The sequence below is a fragment of the Mizuhopecten yessoensis genome, unplaced genomic scaffold (genome assembly GCF_002113885.1).
Source record: "Mizuhopecten yessoensis strain PY_sf001 unplaced genomic scaffold, ASM211388v2 scaffold1961, whole genome shotgun sequence".
Taxonomy (NCBI): domain Eukaryota; kingdom Metazoa; phylum Mollusca; class Bivalvia; order Pectinida; family Pectinidae; genus Mizuhopecten; species Mizuhopecten yessoensis.
The window spans coordinates 979,955-997,515 of record NW_018404308.1 but is presented as its reverse complement, the minus strand read 5'-3'; the positions used below and the strand labels follow the sequence as shown (position 1 = coordinate 997,515).

Here is a 17,561-nt window from a genome sequence, read left to right as displayed (position 1 = left end):
GAAAACAGGCATTGTGAGGTCATAGTTGTTTACACAAGAAAGTATGACGTCATCAATAATGCAAAGTCATTATGACGTCACAATGCCTGTTTTCAAAATAAACAGTCTCCTGATGAACGGGGAATCAACCCGAAAACGGCCTAGAGACGCGATCTCTGTCTTTTGTTCTGTCTTTTATATAAAATCTATATATATTTATATAAAGAATTCTACATCACCTCTCATAATTTTGCACTAATTGACTCAACGAGAAAAACGTGAGCATTTCCACACTTCAATAATGGCCACTTTAACAGTATACCTGGCCTAGATATCACAATAATGGCCACTTTAACAGTATACCTAGCCTAGATATCACAATAATGGCCACTTTAACAGTAAACCTGGCCTAGATATCACAAAACTTTTACACTCTAAGAATTTTGCTAAATTAAATATTCTTAAATTCTGTATTTCCCCTCAAATGTATCAGAGTTATAATTTGTCAACTATTTTCAGTGAAGTGGTGATTTCTTCTTCTCATATTCAGAAACATTTTACTCTTTTAATCTGATTTTGAAAATTGAATCCGTTGTTTAAGTTTAACAATCGTGTGATTGAGGAGCCATGCCTGACCCTACAATGTATATGGAGATAACTCTAATTCTAATCAGGAACTCTACTGACTTTATCTGAAATTACACGACTGTAAAACATGATTAAACTAGGAAGTAAATATTAAAATCCTCTAATATTGAACCTGGTATCCTCTATAATCTACACCGATACCCTTAATAATCTATAATAAGTATCTACTGACAGTTATATTGTCTATCACATATTATAGATACTGGTTTAACTGCAGTAAATATATTATTCTACATATTTGGGTATGTATATATATTTTCTTTATGTAGTTTATATGTACCAAGCGCTAACTTTGTGAATTGGACGTGTAATATTGTGTAACAGAATGGAATATGTCAAACGATGTGGTCATGAAAAATCATACAAGCCAATATAAGCATATTGTGTCGTAAATCAAGAAATATTTGAAAACATTTTTTAGCTTAATTTATCAGTACAGTTGATTAAGTTAATGAAAGTGTACAGGTGACTTGAAGTTCTGATATATATTTGAGCAATCTGGGAAATGGGAAATCCATGTCAAATGATGTTGTGTTCATCTAATAGAACTAAATTAGACTGAAATCTTGTATCCATGTCTGTTATCCATTAATGAAGATATGGAACAGTGACCTAGAAACTTATGATATCTCAGGAACACTATCCCCCTTCACAAACATCAAATAGCTCTGTCAAACATGTATGACACAAATCCATTACCAAGTATTTCCTGACTTACAAACAGTGAGTGCCAAACTTGTTTAAAACAAGGGAGTAATATGCCATATCTCATCTTTACACACATAAATAAATAGAACAACATGTACAGGGTGGTGTATCACATAACAGTGGGTAATTACAGCTTCACAGTCATCAGTCTTTTTATCATATAATAATTTGTTTATTTCTGGGGACATAAATAGCACATGCATACCTCGATAAACATTAAAAATTTACAACACTGTACATTTTTTTTTATAACTTATATAAAGAAAGTATACCTGTCTTTCTTTTTATTTTTATTTTCAAGCATGAAAACTTGCATCAAAATCACCAAAGAGGGCAGTAAATATTATGCACATCTCAAGTGACCTGACAGGAATATACCCATTACATATGGACCCAACGAAAAGATGGTAGCATTAATAATAACACATTCTACAAAATCTGCAAGTACAGGTGTCCTAGCCTTTAATTGTATACTGTGGGTTACATGGTCTCCACATACTGGGACGCAAAATTCCTCAAGCAATATTGTACATTATTTACTCAACATACACCCTGTATAATCAAAGTGGCTTTAACCAACTTGCCACCAATAGAAGTGACTGTTTAACACCGTAACATTTTGTTAGGACTTTCCTGTTTCTAATTTAAGATAATGTAGAATAGTTTCATGGGTCATGTAGGTATGTACAAGCTTGTATGTACGCGTACTTGGATCGCATCACAGATTTCAGACACACGGCCGGAAGCTGTTACAGATACACACACCAGCATATTACAGCATTGTTTGTGGACCCCAAACTGTCACAATAGTTGGGCCCGACAAATACAACCCATTCATTAACTACGGACAAGTCTGCGGGTCTTTGTGCCAGTCATTTTGAACACAACACTGATGAAATGGCTGAAGATAAATTCAAGAAACTCGCCAAAGAAAACTTGATATTGTCGAAAGCCTGTACGTATGTTGTGGGCTGGCGTGGATCTGTAATACTTTGGTGATAGTTGCTGTCCTCCCATCCCAGGCCTGTACAAGATCAGGAGGCAGCACTGTCAGGTCCATTTGGTTTCGTTTCTGGTGTTTTCTTTGATCGTGTCAGTCTCTCAAGCTCTGCAGTGGCGTCGCGTGTAACAGCAGCCTTGTCTGTTAGAGATAAACATAATTAATGTCATGTGTCAAATCAGTGATGCACTACAAAAGAAATTGGATTAAAACGCTATGTTTTTATATATTCTATAATAAATTTTGTGATATATACATATCACATCTCATTTCTGATACAAATTTTATTCTTTTTCTGAAAAACATTGTCAGTAAGTACTAGTTTAATTACATCTTCATGGTAGAGGATTTTTAGATGTACACAATAGTAATATTCAGAACAATCTTTAAACACAACAAAAGGTTTCACAAACAAAGGAATCACACACTGATTATTTTTAACAATGGAAACTGAACTTAAATATCAAGTTGAATGTGGTTTTTTTTAATAACAAAAATATAAGCCGACAGTTGGAGAATTTATAAAAAGCTATTAAAATGACACATTTAATGATATACGTACAATACAAACAAAATATTGCGAAGGAGCAAATGAAAATTAAAACAGCAAAACAGAAGTTCCAGTTTCTTCACCACAAAACACATCAATAGCTTCAGCAAACCAAGAAAATACTTCAAAGGCAGTGTCTAACACCTTTCCAATGTTATATTTATAAAAATTAGAAAAACAATAATTAATCTTTACCATGGGATGATTGCGTGTGTTTATATTACACTGTATGAATACCCTTCTCGAGATAATAAAACTTAATAGATTTTTTTTTTATTACAAAATTGAAAAGTGTATTTTAATACAGCATCATTGTAAATTGCTGTTTAATATTAAAATTTGTTTAGATGTCATGACCTCCTGCCCCCCCAAAAAAATGAAATTGTTGGCATGAGGATGGTGTTGTTTATGTGGTAAGATTATTTTTGAAATGTACAAAAAAATGATTGGAATTCACTGCAGTACTTGACAAGAATTATATGTAAAAATTATCTTGAGAAAACCATCATACAGTGGTTGTTTGATCACGAAAGATGTCGCCATCGCCAGTGCACAACATGCTTGTCTTACAGAGACAGGGTGATACACATGGAACCAAATTTACATTTACATGCTGGGTAAATTACAGGTGTACATACGTATCTACTGCAACTAAAAACTAATTCTTTTTTAAATAAAATTTCAGGATTTGATACGTGAAATTATCTAAAAGAAACTAAAAGAAGCATTTGACAGTAAAATAGACTGGAGAATGACATGTAAGCTGAAGTACTACTTGCTACGGCCTGACACCTTTTGTGATTCGTCCTCGCTTTTCTACAAAAATAATTGGTATGTTCCTTTGACCAGATGTTGTAGACAAAACAAAGCTGTTATAGTAGCAAAAATGATTTGATTTTAATTTTCAATCTTTAATGAGTTTCAGTTTCTTTATGTTAATGCAAATCATTCAACAATGTCTAGTATAACTGCCCTACAATACCGAAAATAAACTTCCACGAAAAAGTCGAGCACAACCCCTAAAACCAGAGACAGTGAGCATGACCCACAATACCCCCTTCTCTACTGGGTCCATGGTCCTGTTAGATGGTATTTTTAGTATGAGACCTTGACCTTTGACCATTATGTCTAAAATAAACTTGTTCAAGGTTTAAACAAACCTTTGAAGTTCAAAGTCAAAGTCTGCCAAAACATAAGGTATGTCCAAGGTAAGCTCTTGGGTGAAGTTTCATCAAAATCTGTCACGAATATGGTTACTAGAAGGATCACACCGAGTATGAATGACAGACAGGACAAAAATACCACATCCCCTTCTCAGTGCAGTGAGGGATACAACTGTTTGTATAATATGGCGGTAACTTTATAAATATATTATCCCACTCCAACTCTACTAATATCAGTAAACATTAGGTTGTTTAAATTAATCAATACATTTAAAACTAGAAAATGTCTGTAAGACATGAATGTCCCCGTCACCCTGTGAAATTAGTTTCAGTGTTTGATGTTCTATGAAAAGTTACAACCACGTCTTTGATCACGGGACGGGAAGGGACAGACATGGGCAACACTATATGCCCCCCCCCCCCCATTTTATGGCGGGGGCATAAAACAAATCACAATTTGTCATTTATTTTAAATAACCTGCATTGATGGGCTACACTCTGGTATTATATCAAGTTATTTACCTCACTAAATTTGGTCGGTGTAACTATAGTCATTTCAATGTCAGTAATCCAATATTTGCAGGAAATGAATTAGAGCAATGCTCACAGCATAATAGTAACATCACAAACGTTCTGCATTACTTCATATGCATTAATAGCAAAGCCACAATGCTAGTTTAATGAAGATCCCATTAATTGCTGGACAGAAAACTAAATTTATGGAAATGTTTCTGAATGAGAACAGCCTAGTCTAGCTTGACTGCCACAGCCAGTCTGATATAACCGCTCTCTCGTAACAGCCGGTTTTCAGCTAAGGGAGCTAACCCTAGCACACAAACACCATTTCAAATTTAAGTATAACAAATTAAAGATTAATCCAGAATATGCTATTTGTTTTTTTTAAAATGATAACCAACAAAAATAATCTTATTCTGAATATCATACATTGAACAAGTTCTTCAAACATTTGAAATTTGTGGCCTGGTAAACTGCCTGTTGTTATGGTGTGTGTATACATGGTTGGCTAACTGACTGGCGGTAGACTGTAGACTGGAGTAGTAGAGGCCCCAACACAGCTAGTTACGTGGTCAGACCGTGTTAGACACATCTACGATACACAACCTAGCCGAGGACTACAGACCTGAGTGGGCCTTCAACGGTTTACCTCTCGTTTGTTTTAACAAGGAATTCAAACTTCCCTGCTCCATGTTGGCATGCAATTTAGTCTTGATTGCGAATCGACTGGGTGTTGGTGGGCTACCTACATATAAGTACAAATCAGCTGGCTGGTGAAGATCTGGAGGCGTGGCCATGGTGCTCCCTAAATCACTACGGATTTACCCCGAAGCAGGATTGTCATTCATCTACCCCACCACCAACTCTAGATCTTGACCCTTTCTTGACAATCTAAGGTCAATGATCAGAGTACCAGATATTATCCTTTTTCAAAAGCATTTCTTTACTATACAAGGCAAACTATTTGAAGATCATCATTTCTGGTTTTTATTTGGCATATGAGAATTGATCTCACCTCTAAGTTCTTATAGATAAATTGTCTTTATAACATTTTCTTCTCCAAAAATATTTTCAATTGTAACAATTGTTTTGGAATAAAGATTTTTTCCTGAATAGCTCAATGCATTCTATCATTATAATGTTGTCAGCTATAGGATGGAAGCTGTTGACCTTCCAGACCTGATCCCGCCCACCACAGCTAATACAACCACACTTACCACTGTCAACCCCTGCTCGTATCATAATTACAATGTACACATAGATTACTCTTTACAAATCACAGAAATTGAACAGTGTTCATACTGATATGTTCAAATCTGTTCAATATGTATCTTCACATTCAAAATTTACAGTTACCAGTGTAAGCGATCTAAACATAAAAATTCAATAATGTTTGCTCATTAAAGTGTATGCAGCATCAGTGCAAACAATTCCTCGAACAGTGAAACATCACCTAAATGTTTGCTTCCTAAGATGGTCTCCCATCATTTGAAGCAGAAGTTTCAAAAAGACACTGATCCAATTATGTTCACAGCCTCTGTGGTCCAACAGAAGTTGCCCCCAACACTTGGGAGTCAGGCAAGATTCACAGCTGCCGACACAAAAGATGCCTACCCGTACAGTACACTTGATTTGATATGTTCCATAAGTGTAAAAATTGACAAATAAGCTACTTCTTGGTACTTTTGTTCCCTACCTAGTTTGGTGTTTTACACTGACTGGTGACATTGTAGAGAATCTTTGGCAAGAAAAGGACTAAAAATAATAACATAATACAAGATAACAATAGCCACATTGTCTATCTACACGTCAGTCAACATGCAGTGTTTACGTGGACCAAGGGCACACACATACAGTAGAGAAATAAACAAATTTTACACAGATAACCCTTCTCTCAATAGCTAGAGGTTTAACAGAACCATACTTCCCTTCCCTGCCTCGTGTACAAGATGATTCCCACAGATGTCTGTTACACATGTACTCACCTGCTTTAGTTGGGACAGGTGTGCGCGTGTTCTTGTTCAGTAGACTGTTAAAGAAGTTAGCTAACATCCCTTCACTGGTGTTCTGAGGATTCTTGCCGTCCAGCTAAAGTGACAATGGTTAGGTAAAGGTTATAACGGCAAGGGTACAGGTGAGAATTGACCAGGTGTCAAGGATCGACTTTGTACATGTAATTTGCCATTATGTGCAGTATCCTTATTATACAGTAAAGTAAGATGTCCACGTAAAGTCCTGTTTGAAATACTTATTGTAGTCAATGTTCTTATTTTCAGTGAGTATAATCAAGTATCTATTACAAGTATCTATTACATAGCTAAGTAAAGTTAACTCAATGTGACATACTAAGCAATGGACTGTTTGTAATCCTACCAAGTAAGTACCGGTAAGTGAAACATTGTTTTTGAGAATTCCTTGTTTTTCATTATGTTCTTATCGCCTGATACTTCCCCTTCTTTATATCTATAACACTGGGGTATGCAACCACCTAATATGTAGGTCATAATAAAACAATCTTTAACATTCTATTAGACTGCAACCATTACTGTCAAGAATGTGATTTGTCTCTTAATTTTAAATTTATCATATTCACTTTAGAGTTACTCTTGATATTAACTTGACCTCACATAATAAGCTGGAAATTTGAATTTTAAGAAAAAAACATTTAAGCAATAAACTGGCTACATGCTATACGTGGTATAACTTCACATGTGTTACACAAACAATGACTGTGTGCTATTGCTCAACATTCAGTTTGTGATACGTGACAGCTATATCACTGTCTGCAGCAACTAGGCAATTTATTGCTTCAATAAAACATAGAAAACACAAGGCAGCTATTATGTGTACGTTTGTAAAATTAACGCAATACACACCAATACATGCAAAAATCTAGCGGACAAAATACGATAACTTGAAAGTTGTAATGACTTTGAAGAAACATTACCCTGTTTACAGCAATTACATCGGAGTTCACGTTTAAAACAAACTGCCTTTACATATCTGTAGTGTTGTATTATACTGATCAGTTAGTTATGATTAGTAACGGGTATACAGATTAGTGGTTATTCTTCTGCAGTGTACAAGTACATAGTCCCTAAAACAAACACTTCCACCTAGCTAATGTCATTGTAACTGTAGTTTGTCCTTGTCTCCGATACCTATGTCTCATGCATACAGAGGCTAGGAGTTCCATGCCTTGATACATAGCCTAGTTCGATCGTTGTGTTTGTTACATGTTAAAGTACAATGTATGTAAATTTCAATTTGAATATCTTCCCTTATCTCCAAGTGAAAGTTAGCAATTATCAATTCCTTGCTGGCCCCATAAAAATATCCTCAAAATATCATGGATTTATAATTTTTAAAAGGGGTTGATTTACAGAGAGAATTTCTATGTATATACTGGTCTGTCTCATATAAACCTCAGTTCTACAGTGTTGTGTGGTGAGTACACATCTAGTTTGGTGATACAGGTCAATGATGTTCTAGGATGAGAATATAGAGAATGGATGACCTACATATGATCTAAATATAACCGGAGTCTGTGACATCAGGCACTGATACTCTAGTACTTCACTATAAGAGACTACCTACACTAAATATAACCTGAGTCTGTGACATTAGGCACTGATACTCTAGTACTTCACTATAAGGGACGACCTACACTAAATATACCCCGAGTCTGTGACATCAGGCACTGATACTCTAGTACTTCACTATAAGAGACGACCTACACTAAATATAACCTGAGTCTGTGACATTAGGCACTGATACTCTAGTACTTCACTATAAGGGACGACCTACACTAAATATAACCAGAGTCTGTGACATCAGGCACTGATTCTCTAGTACTTCACTATAAGGGACGACCTGCACTAAATATAACCTGAGTCTGTGACATTAGGCACTGATGCTCTAGTACTTCACTATAAGGGACTACCTACACTAAATATACCCCGAGTCTGTGACATCAGGCACTGATACTCTAGTACTTCACTATAAGAGACGACCTACACTACATATACCCCGAGTCTGTGACATCAGGCACTGAAACTCTAATACCTCACTATAAGAGACGACCTACACTAAATATAACCTGAGTCTGTAACATTATTATACTGATAAAAATAGAAACAGGCTGCAGGTATTATTTACAAAATATCAAATTCTCCAGCACACACCCAGAAAAATATGACAGTTGTAAAATAAAATAAATTTAAATGAAACTGTTTCAATACACTTCTAACAGCATGCAGAAAAGAAAAAGGAATTTCCAAACAAACTTCTACAGTTTAAAAGTATAGCCTAAAATATTGAAACAAGGCTAACAACAATTACATCATTTTCCTTAATTATAATTAAATAACTAAATGCAGGACTAGACTTTTTTCTACCAAAACATTTTTGGAATTCCTTGAGTTTTTCAGCATGCACACTTCAACTATTAATATATTAGGTTATGTTTCTCTGAGAGTCTGATGCTGTCAACTCAAATAAGATGACATGGTTACAGATTCAGAAGCAAGCCTACAAAGAGATGTAGTGGACAACAGATGACGATGATTTGGTATAGTAGTGCTTATATCATTTCACCAGAGGTTAAAAATCAACTTACCACCCTCTATATCAAAACAAACAAAAGAGGAAAACTTACACACAGCCAATGGGTTAAAGTTAGTAATTTTTGTGGAAATAAAACAAAAAATATCTTTAAAACTATTACAGTGAAAAAGCTCACCACATTCTACAATAAAACCTAAAGCACATCAAAACAAATAAAGTACTTTATCGTTACATGTCACCAACTCAGTAAGTGTTGGGTTATTTGTGATATAGGTTTGACCATGCAAGAACACTGTATCAATTCAGGCACAGTTGAAAACAAAATAAAAATGTTTAAACCAAACTTAAACCAATCCAATCTATAACATAGCACTATCGAAATCAAATTACTAGAAACTGAAGAAAATATGACCACAACACTGCCAATACATGCCTTTTTAGGAGAACTACTGGCCTGAGGGGTTGTTGGTCGTGGTGACGGGCTCTGTTTGTTGGTTGCGGCTGCTGGTGGTCGTAGCGGCGACTCCTTCATAACCACAATGTTAGTTTTAAAAAGGTACATATGCTGTTAATTTTTTTTGAATTGTTTCTTTATATATATATTTATATATCATAAATCAGAAAAATGATCCTTACGGATGAAGAAATATTGTAAAAAGAAAAATTCTCAACAATGAGTCTTTAGTACTTTCATCTCTTCTAGGAGATTCTTCAGACAGTTTATTTGAAGTGTATATATATATATATGAATTGATGAATTTGAAAAATTAATACAAATTGTAAATACTTGCATATTTCCCCTATTAACAAACTAAATGGTATCATTATCTGATGATGTCATTTGTTTAAAAGTCAATGAGAAACAAAATGTGATAATTTATCTGACATACCATTTGTCAATTTTTTCGTATAGGGGAGGGACCATTAGGAGATGATTATATTCTTTGGTCAACATGGAATAACACTATTTTTACAACTTCATACTACAATAACCCGAAGTGTACAATATCACACTAAACAATAACCCTGTCCCTACACACTACAACAAAACTCCTGGTTGACAACATCATTGGATGTAGTCCCAGGCTGATAAATAGAACCAAAACTTAATCCTGAACGTAGCATCCACAAAGGTTTTTACTGATATATCTGATAATGGCTATGGCCTGTTGGTGTCTCTACACCAGACAACACATGTAACAGGATATCACTTACTCCAGCTGCACCAGGGGCTGGCTGTTTGCTGAGTTGCATTTGTTGTTTCACCAAGAAAACTTGTTCATCTTCAGCTATCACCTCTGCATCCCGTTGTACAGGCTGAAACAATTTCATCATTTGCTTACAAATTCAACCACATACATTCCATCATCCATAAACACAACACTCTTATGATCTAGATCTGTACCAGGTGTACAGGTGCTTAATTAACATTGAAATATTCACATGTATCTTCACCAGCAGATGCTATCTTTTCACTTTATTGAAACCAACAGGGCAATGAAAACAGCTTAAATCAATGGAATGTTATAACAGCTTCAGCATCTATGTTCAGGTACATACCTTCCTCATCATTGGTTTCACGATAACATCTTCATAACAGTCCTCGGCCTTCATGCTGCTGAGGTTTTCATATAAAATCTTGATCTTCTTCTCATTATCCCAGCCAGTAGGACTGTCAACATACACCAGTTTTAATACATTCAGCAATTCAGGGATATGTTGTTATAAATGTGCGATGTAATAACTCATATTATAATTTCTACAATACAGTAATACGGCAAGGACAATACACATAAGGCAGTATACAATATACATAACAATTATCGACTTTTATTTCTGTAAAAGTTTGGTCTTCCGTCATATTGACCCTAAGAGTAATACTGACCTCAATTGGTCTGTCTCTCTTTCTCAAGACCATATAACCACATATTCACATCAATTACAGTGAGTAATTAATAAATATATACATATGCAAAAGCAAAATATGGCAGAGTAAAAATGTAAACTCTGCATCTGAACAACTCTTATCGTAATCCAGTTCAATATGAATTCAAATACACATTACACACTGATAATTATTGATGATGAGTTATGACAATTGTTTGTTCAAAGCTCACCAACTTCTCTTCTTATATATAAAATACCTGTATCATGATACATCAGAATATACATAGCCCTAATATAATACTGCATTGACTTGTTAAATAACCTACTAGTACATTCTACAAAAGCTACATAAGTACTCATGATATAAGGTTAAGTAAATATTCATTCAGTAACTTGCATTAACATTATGAAACAGAATCACAGTTGTTAGCATTAACAGGATGATACTTACACAAACACACTGTCTTTTTCTACAACATACGCCTGTTGTGAAAAGGGGAATCCATATATTCTATGTTCAAAATACCTATACAACAAATCACAGTTTTTATCTTCCTTCACAGACGTGTATACTAAGGCAGCACCAACTGAACATGGTTAAGGAAACATGTTGAAGCAACAAACATACATGCTATTTCCACATATGTCACTTTTATTTCCCAACAGGAATTGACCAAGGTATGTCTCTTTGTGTTGAGTCTATATATTGGAAAAAGAAAAGGTTAGAAAAATCCCGGTTAGAATGAGTCCACATACAAAATTTGGCCATTGTAATGACAAGAGTATATTAGATATGCCCCGGACAAGTTATGTTCAGATATACTGCTTGACAAATTATAGCCCAGTAGTACAGGTAGGGGCCTAATATTATCCTCCCACAAACACAAGACTATTCTACAGGAGAATGATTTCGTATCTAATATATCATAGAACCAAGGATACTTTGCAAGCAGAATTTCCTTATGTGTTGCTGGATGAAGTCAAAATGCTCCTCTCTGAAGTCATGTTCTTTCTCTAGTGTTGAGATCGCATCAGTCTGGAATAAAGCAATATGAATTGAACATCTGTTGCTGGAATTTCAATATCAAGAAACATCAACATGACAACTGCTGTTATGTGATACCGATTTCTGATTTCTTGAGGATACTATGCTCAAGAGTAAATGATATAAGAAACTTAATCAATGCAACATAACGATCTAGAACCTTTATGTAACATGACTAGCTGCAAAGTTCATTTAACTCAATCAGCACTACTAACAAAACAGACTGAAGTCACTGATCCCTACAAGGTTCTCATAACTGTTTCATTGCTGGTACTTAGATCTGTGATAAAAGACAGGCAGATCCAGTGAATTACTTGTCTGACAAACAGACTGTTTGTGGACACTCACCTTGGTAATGACCACTACAATTGGAATACCTAGGTTCTGTGACAGGGTATTTTCCCCGAGGGGTAGTAATACTCTGTCTTCCTCTGTATGGGGGGCAGAGGGGTGAAGGGGGTTCACGTCTCGCCGAGGGGCGGCCACAGACTGTGAAGTCTGACCCTCCTCTGGCTCTGTGTACTCCTGGAAGAACCTCACCACTGAAACGTGTTAGACATCCATGATACAACAATCTGACGTAATAATTAACCCAACAACATAATATCTACAAGACATAAAAGAAGATATTGGGTCGTTTACATTTTACCTCCCTATCCAATACAATAACTTACATTTTGCCGACAATACATTATTTCTTTACTTCTGTGAATAAATTACAGACACAATTAAATCATTGTATTTATAAACAATACATAAGTGATAAAGTCCCTGTATACGCATCAAAGCTTTCAATGATTTTATTGAAGAAACAAAACCCAACTATTAAACCTGAATCATGATTAAACATGAAAATACAATTAACAAGTGGTTTTAACAAAATGTTGTGAGATAAAAACCCACATTCTTTCATATCATCATTATGAAGAAATTTAACATTAGGACTTCCCTGTAGTACTAGGTTACCCTGTCAGTTTGGAGTGCTTTACACTTGCTTTCTCCAGTTGAATGATAGTTAATAACATCTAAAGTGATTCTCAATATTGTCAGGACAATCGTAATTGCATGATTGATTTATTCTGAAATGTATGCACTTTTGCGAGATAAATCAATATCATACATGCACTACATTTTTTTAACGCCAAATATTAATGCTATAATAAATTTCAACAAATATAACACATACTAGAGAAGTATAATGAAAATTTACATTATTTTTTCCTGCATTGACTCTAGTAATCATGTGCATGTAGTAAGTAGTGTCAAGGAAAACATTGCACTACTTCTTGTTCATTTTTGTTCATTTTTTTACACCTAGCTATATAGGAAGGCTGTGTTATGTTACTTTACATATATCGGACACATACAGGCATGTCTTATCCAACACCAGCTAGTACAAAGTATGTGTAATACAGCTACAATGGGCCCAGAAATCAATAGTATAATCCTTTCTCCAATCTTTTTATGATGAGCTTGTGCAGCATGTACATCCTACATTAGGTACATTTGTAGTTGTGTCACGCTGTCTATATCCCCACCACCTGTTGTACCGTCACCAATATATTGAAAGCTACACTGAGGAAGAATTGAGATATTCTGATACAACTGTAACCAAAGTGTGTAGAATTTCATCATTACACTGTAACTAGACACTTAATAGCTCTGGAAATGAATATTTTTAGGTTTTCAAAGTTGATGTATTTTAGATGACACTTCCAATTTGGCACCAAACTAAACGACACTCCCAGACAGACTTTGTTAGCAGTCTGGAGGTACTTACAGCTTTCCTCGTATTCTCTTCGATCCTCGTGCTGTATTTTGAGTCGGTCAATGTGTTCTCGGAGAACACTCGTCCACTTTTCCAGCGACTCCATGATTGACCATGGATTTGACATGGATGCCACTAACAAGACTAGATTATGTTCAAAATTGTCCTTTGTTACACAGTATTTGAGTAAACCGTTGTGACTGGGGTCACCGTCTAACACCCACACTCCTAACCGAGCTTGTTCTGAAGTGGGAAAAAAGAAAAACGTTAAGTTTAAGTTATAAATTCTGTTAAAATCACAATTTTTATTAAGAATTAAAAGCAAGTATTTAATCGATTTCAAAAACAACAGAGAGGGGTGACAAGTATATATACCCCTTGCATACACGTAAATTGTATAATGACAACGGAAATGTCATTCTCTGTATTCTGGCTTAAACTTTTGATCCCATTGCTTTTTGAGGTTTTTGGGGTAGGTTTTTGGGGTAGGTTTTTGGGGTAGGCGAATGCATAGCTGTCATATTTTGTTTACGGGCAGAAGGACAAGCTGATTCCAGTACCCCCCTCTCAACCTTGTTGCGGGGGGTATAATAAAAGAACATAGCTGATTCCAGTATGCCCCCCCCCCAACTTCGTTGCGGGGGGTATAATAAAAGAACAAATGTCATAGCTGTTAGCAGTTATCTGTGATGTGTACACCAACACTAAAACACCTACCATCTCTGTATTCATCTTTGATATCTATGAAGTAGTACTCTAAACCTGTCCCTTTCTTTGGTTCTTCTACACCTTGTAACTTTGCTACTAGGGTTGTTTTTCCACTTTCGTTATCTCCTGAAAAAATACATAAAAATATACCATTAGTTACATTTATGTATCCGATTGCAACTTTATGTAAAGTATATCTATCGTGCATCTGCTTTAATTTATACAAAAGAAGTAACCAGACTTTTAGAGCAAGAAAACTGAAATGTTACTCAAACATATTTCTAAAATAATTCAATACAATGTGAAAAATTTACTCTTAAGACTTTCATCTGCTTGTGTAAAAAGCTACACAAAGTCTTTTAAAATAGTATTTTGAAATAACTTGTTTAGGTGTATACTGCATACTTAGCATCCTAGTATTTTTGTTTCAGATTCAAGTGTAACAGATTCCCTTCAAGGAACATACCAAGTAATAATACTGATTTTGTTGAAGGAAGATTTGATGCCGAACTTGACTGGACTTCTCCCAAGATGGTGGCCCTGAAAGACAGAAAATGCTTCATTTCAGAACAATTTAAACGGGAACTTTAGTGATCTGTCTAAAAATCAAGCATAAAAAAGTTGATACCTTTGAACTTGTAAGGTCTCCAATCATTCTATTGATTATCTCACTGCAGAACAAATGAAACAGGACAGCAATTTTCTCCTACTTTTATGATCTCAATGCTGACTGGCTATCAAATTTTGAAAAGCAATACAACACATAAGATAATCAAAGGGCATGAACTATGAAGTAAGTTTGTTACCTATCATACGTTGTAATACTGTACAGTATGTCAACCCAAACTAAATAGGGTACAATGGTGTATTTTGAATCTACCCACTAGGGATTTAAGGTGTAATCCCTGGGACAGTACAGTATCCAACCATCTGAAATCTGACCATTTTTCTATGCTTCACGAAATCTACAGCACTTTCTGCATCATATTATCAAATGTTACGCCACAATCGCAGGTTTTCTGCAACAGGAACATTTTACTAGGGTATTAGATTTTGCAATCTTTATTATATATAGGTGTATTGACAGACAAGGCTACACTCGTACCTGTGGTACCAGGTATATGTTTATAACAGACAACCTGAGGGTGACCAGTGTAAAGCTACAACACTTTACCCTCAAGGAGTACAGTGATACATGGAACATGTGTACAGCAGTTAGGGAAGTAAAAGGAATGAATCAATTACCTGGTAATACATTTATAAGTATGCTACAGAATTTGCTGAAAGTCTAACGTTTTGGCCTTACTCTTTGTACCTTATGGTTTGCTGACCACATTGTTTTGCCAATCAAACAGTATTTCAGAAATGTATCAGGTAGGAACAAAGTGACAGATAGATGAACATATAAAGGCCGATCCATAATGAGACCCATCACTGTCAGGCTATTAAAGGAGGTCACAGTGACGTTATCATTTAAGTGTACACTGCACTCCAATTCACTGTTCAAAACAGAAAAGTAGGTCACTGATTATAATAACTGACGATCTCCTAAAACCTTTCAAAAAAAAATCTGATGCAGAATGTCTTCCATATGGTTTCTTTGTACAATATGTGGACATGCTTCAGTTTTCAAAAAAACTCTATGGAAGACATTCCGAGTATCTCTGTCCCATCAAAAGAAATTTGTTCTAGAAGAAGTCAGTTACAATGGCATACTGTGACATACTGTACTTCTATTCCTGAAGGTGTTGCCAAAAGGGCAAGGTATGGTCTAAATAAGAACCTCTGAAACGGAAGTATCCCTCTAAATAAAACATTTTATTGTGATGTAACAGCAAATAGATTGGGCACAAGTTTCATATGCCTGTGTCAAATGTCATTGAAATCCAAGCATATTCACCAAAATTTCAATACAGAATGCACAGAATAATTTGTTTGGCAACTTGCTAATGAATAAAGGTAGCAGTACTAGTGCTGCAGTTAGGCTGCATACATTCATAACTTATGCATGGATATTTCTTTCGGTTTTTAATGCTTTATAAGCATAAATAGGGATAAAATAAATCTCACTCAGTCTTGTAACATTACTCAAGATCTGTCCACAAGCTAGTAATTTGTAATATGAAATTGCACAACCCTAATGGTTTGCGTATATTTACATTTTTGTATCTCCCCGCATGTTTGGATAACTTAACAGATCACACAATCCAACCTTTTTTTAGGGGTGGGGTGGGGGGTGATCACAACAATTGCTAGGCAAGTGCATGGTATGTGTGACAATAATTGGTCACTGTAAGTATTAATTGGTAATAGGCCAAGGAATAAGCAATGGCCAGACGGCAACATTGAAATGTTTGAACCAGGGAACAGCAAATCTTTCGATGGTGTAATATAAGCAATAACCTCGTGTTGTGTCCCCTAAAATTAATAACAAATAAATTAAGACTGAGCGCACCATCAAAAAGATAGACACCCGCTCGATTAAGACTCCAGCAATATGGAAGCATAAATACTGTTTCACCTTACAGTGATTATTTGCCATCGTTTGTCACAAGTCATGTGACCAGGTTATCGGATAGCACTGGTTTCCATCCGTCAACATGCGAGATGATTCATTACAAACCGGCTGTCATTGACAGAAAATGAAGTACATCGTCCGAACATCAGATTATAGTGCTATATATTTCCTTAATCAGGCTAGAATGTCACTCCTCTGTCTTTAAGAGTTCTTCCATTAAACGATGCTTTATCTGCATCTTTGAGACTGAGAGTCTGCAAAAAATATGTTGACGGATAAATTATGATGAATTTAGTCGATCTACAAACCCTCGTACAATGACTTCAAATGATCAAAAATGCTATCTTTCTTTGCAATGGTTACAAAAGATTTCCCAAATTATTTCTGTGAGCATTACCAGAGATTCTGAGCTTCGCTATCGTCATCATCACCCGCTATCGCACCCATATTCTCTTTTCTCTCGCCTATGGGCGCCATCTTGGTCCGAAATATGCCCGGATATTGA

At 35.5% G+C, this 17,561-nt stretch overlaps 1 protein-coding gene across 9 annotated transcripts; it reads right to left on the bottom strand.

Annotated features, from left to right (window-relative positions):
- Positions 1-896: 896 nt before the first annotated feature.
- On the bottom strand, positions 897-17,543 carry LOC110443639 (cytoplasmic dynein 1 light intermediate chain 2-like). Of its 9 annotated transcripts, XM_021488020.1 has the most exons (15): positions 17,454-17,543; positions 15,005-15,078; positions 14,548-14,664; positions 13,843-14,073; positions 12,411-12,604; positions 11,960-12,053; positions 11,469-11,604; positions 10,691-10,802; positions 10,346-10,447; positions 9,564-9,656; positions 9,183-9,188; positions 6,550-6,652; positions 5,782-5,793; positions 3,678-3,701; positions 897-2,476 (listed from the first exon to the last, which is right to left on the bottom strand). In XM_021488020.1, exons 1-15 carry the CDS (start codon positions 17,531-17,533, stop codon positions 2,370-2,372), a joined length of 1,485 nt encoding a protein of 494 aa, XP_021343695.1. In that variant the 5' UTR covers positions 17,534-17,543; the 3' UTR covers positions 897-2,369. The 9 variants fall into 9 exon arrangements, with proteins under 9 accessions (XP_021343695.1, XP_021343709.1, XP_021343661.1 ...); XM_021488034.1 differs by lacking the exon at positions 3,678-3,701; XM_021487986.1 differs by lacking the exons at positions 3,678-3,701; positions 5,782-5,793 and adding an exon at positions 5,190-5,309.
- Positions 17,544-17,561: the final 18 nt, after the last annotated feature.